Source organism: Galeopterus variegatus, unplaced genomic scaffold (assembly GCF_000696425.1).
Source record: "Galeopterus variegatus unplaced genomic scaffold, G_variegatus-3.0.2 Scaffold2973, whole genome shotgun sequence".
NCBI lineage: Eukaryota > Metazoa > Chordata > Mammalia > Dermoptera > Cynocephalidae > Galeopterus > Galeopterus variegatus.
Window position 1 is genome coordinate 282620 of NW_007729084.1, and position 2422 is coordinate 285041.

General features: G+C 48.8%; 1 protein-coding gene across 1 annotated transcript in view; it reads left to right on the forward strand.

The window, feature by feature from the left end:
- Positions 1-1129: 1129 nt before the first annotated feature.
- DPH5 (diphthamide biosynthesis 5) overlaps positions 1130-2422 on the forward strand; it is a 34442-nt gene continuing 33149 nt past the window's right edge. The window contains exons 1-2 of the mRNA XM_008583600.1: positions 1130-1258; positions 1418-1575. Of these exons, the coding sequence (XP_008581822.1) occupies positions 1441-1575 (135 nt within the window). The 5' untranslated portion in view covers positions 1130-1258; positions 1418-1440. The remainder of the gene's footprint in view (positions 1259-1417; positions 1576-2422) is intronic.

The following is a 2422-nucleotide window of genomic DNA, read 5'->3' on the forward strand; positions in this document are numbered from 1 at the left end:
TTTTTCCTATGTTTTCTTCTGGTAAAGTTTTAGGTTTTCCATTTACATCTATGATCCATCTTGAAACTTTTTTTTTTTCTTTTTGGTATATGGCATGAGGAATAGATCAATGTAAGGACAGCGGATAGAATCAGGCACGAAGATTATATAAAATGAGAAGTGCAAAGGGTGGATGGAAGCCGGGAAGAAAACAGCCGAGGCTTAAGGAAGCGGAGTTGGGCAAAAAGACACGCAGCATTGTTGGAGAAGCACGGGGAAAATTCTAAGTAATCAACATTGTCTACTAAGATAAGGAATAGACATTGTCTTTTTAACTTGGCTGAGGTCCCTAGTGACCTTATGAAGAGCATTTTCAGTCAAAACAAATCTTTCCGATAAAGGAACTACATCTAACCAACCTCTTTATAAGAATTCCCCCTGTGGAAGCACTTAAGGCGAGGTTTGAAATCCCTGAGCACTCTTAAAGGTCACTTCTTCAGGCACAGGAGGGTCTGGGATTCCCGACACTGAGGATGACTGAGGTAGACCCTCGGGGCACGCCGGCTCCGGCATGAGGTCCTGGGAACAAACTCAAGCCGTCACCGCCCCACTAGGAAATCAGAACCACACTCAACCGCTTAATTTGCCAATCTGAAGCCTCACCAGGGAGGCAGCTGATGAAACCGTAGCAGAATGAGAAGGCGGGGATTAAATTCTGTGCACTTGGGCAAACCCTGGGCACACCCAGGGCAGATGAGGGACGTCCCTCCCACCCCCACCTCCTGGTGTGTACGGAGGTGCAGCGGCGCAGGGCGCGGGGCCCCCACCGACTCTCCCGACGCGCGGGGCTCCGCCGCCCAACCTCGGGTCAAGCTACTGCCGAGCCAAGAGCCACTGCACTTACCCGGGGCCAGGACAGGGAAGTTTAAACCACTGGTTAGGGGGATCTTGGGCACTCCCAGGACTTTCCCACAGGCCACATAGGGGACGTTTGACCGACTCCTCCAGGCCGACTGACCTTCCCCTTCCTCGCGCCAGAGGCCGGCAGTTCATTACCAGGGGAGTCCGCTCGCCCATAACCTCCAGCTAGTCGTAAAGTGCAGTAAACGCGCCGATGTTTGCGGCACCGTAGGTGAGGCCGGCGGCGTGGGCTCCCGCTCGGCGCGGGTCCGCCGCTTTGGCAACTGCTCATGCAGGAAAACAGCAGTTAGGAATTTGGGGAGCACAGGGAACCAGCTACGATTTTCTCAGCGGGTCATTGGCCGCCCCTAGATAACGGGTAGGGTTGTTTGAAACACTTATTCCAATGCTTACTTAAGCACGGCCTATGGTTCTCAGACCTCCCTCGTGACAAGCCGCTCACCTTCGTGTTCATCACTAGATTTTAGGTATCCTCGGTGTAGCTGACATTGCTTTTCTTGTTCACTTCGTCCTGCAGTCTCTCTCCCCCTGGAGTTCGAAATGCTTTACCTGATCGGTTTGGGCCTGGGAGATGCCAAGGACATCACAGTCAAGGGCCTGGAAGTCGTGAGACGCTGCAGTCGAGTGTATCTGGAAGCCTACACCTCAATCCTGACTGTAGGGAAGGAAGCCTTGGTAGGTGCTGAAGGTTCCCCAGACTCCTGGGAAGAAAGCTATCTAACATCTGATTTTCATATACTAAGCTGAACAGAATTTTCAGGTCTGTTGCTTTAAACCATTTTAAATGAACACATCTCCTGTTCATTAAGGATCTGAGGAGTACAAAAATGGAAATCATACACCAACCAAGTGACTTGGAAAGTGAACGAGTGCTTTGTCCTGCTTTACAAGTGTAATTCTGTGGCTTTCTGCAGAAAATAGGAAAGGAAAGTTATTTTACACTCCTGGGGAAGGGCTATCAAAGTTCTTTATTTCATGAGATAGCCAAGAAAGCCTTCCTGAGTTGAGTGCTAATGAGGTGCTGCTACAGCTTTAATGAGTTGGTTTTATATTCAGAAACCAAGCTGAAAACTTCCTCCTTTGAAGTATTTCCGTAGGGGATGATGATCGCCTTTCTGTATCATATCCAGAGAGATCTTACCTTTAAATAGATATATCCCACTGTGTACAAGGCTTATACACATACATTTGTATATATCGAGTGAGCTTGGAACTAAGTAACCAGAGGATTTGTTAGTGTGTTATACGTTTAGTGGGCACTCATACTCAGTAAATTTTGATGGAAGGTTCAAGTTCAGGTTCATTGTCAAACTCAGATAGAATGTAAATTAAGATCAAAAGATTAATGAGGGCCGAGCCCGTGGCGCACTCGGGAGAGTGCGGTGCTGTGAGCTCAGCAGCACTCCCGCCGCGGGTTCGGATCCTATATAGGGATGACCGGTGCGCTCACAGCGTTCACTGGCTGAGCGCGTGCGGCCCCTCTCAAAAAGGACAAAAAAAAAAAAAAAAAAAAGATTAAATG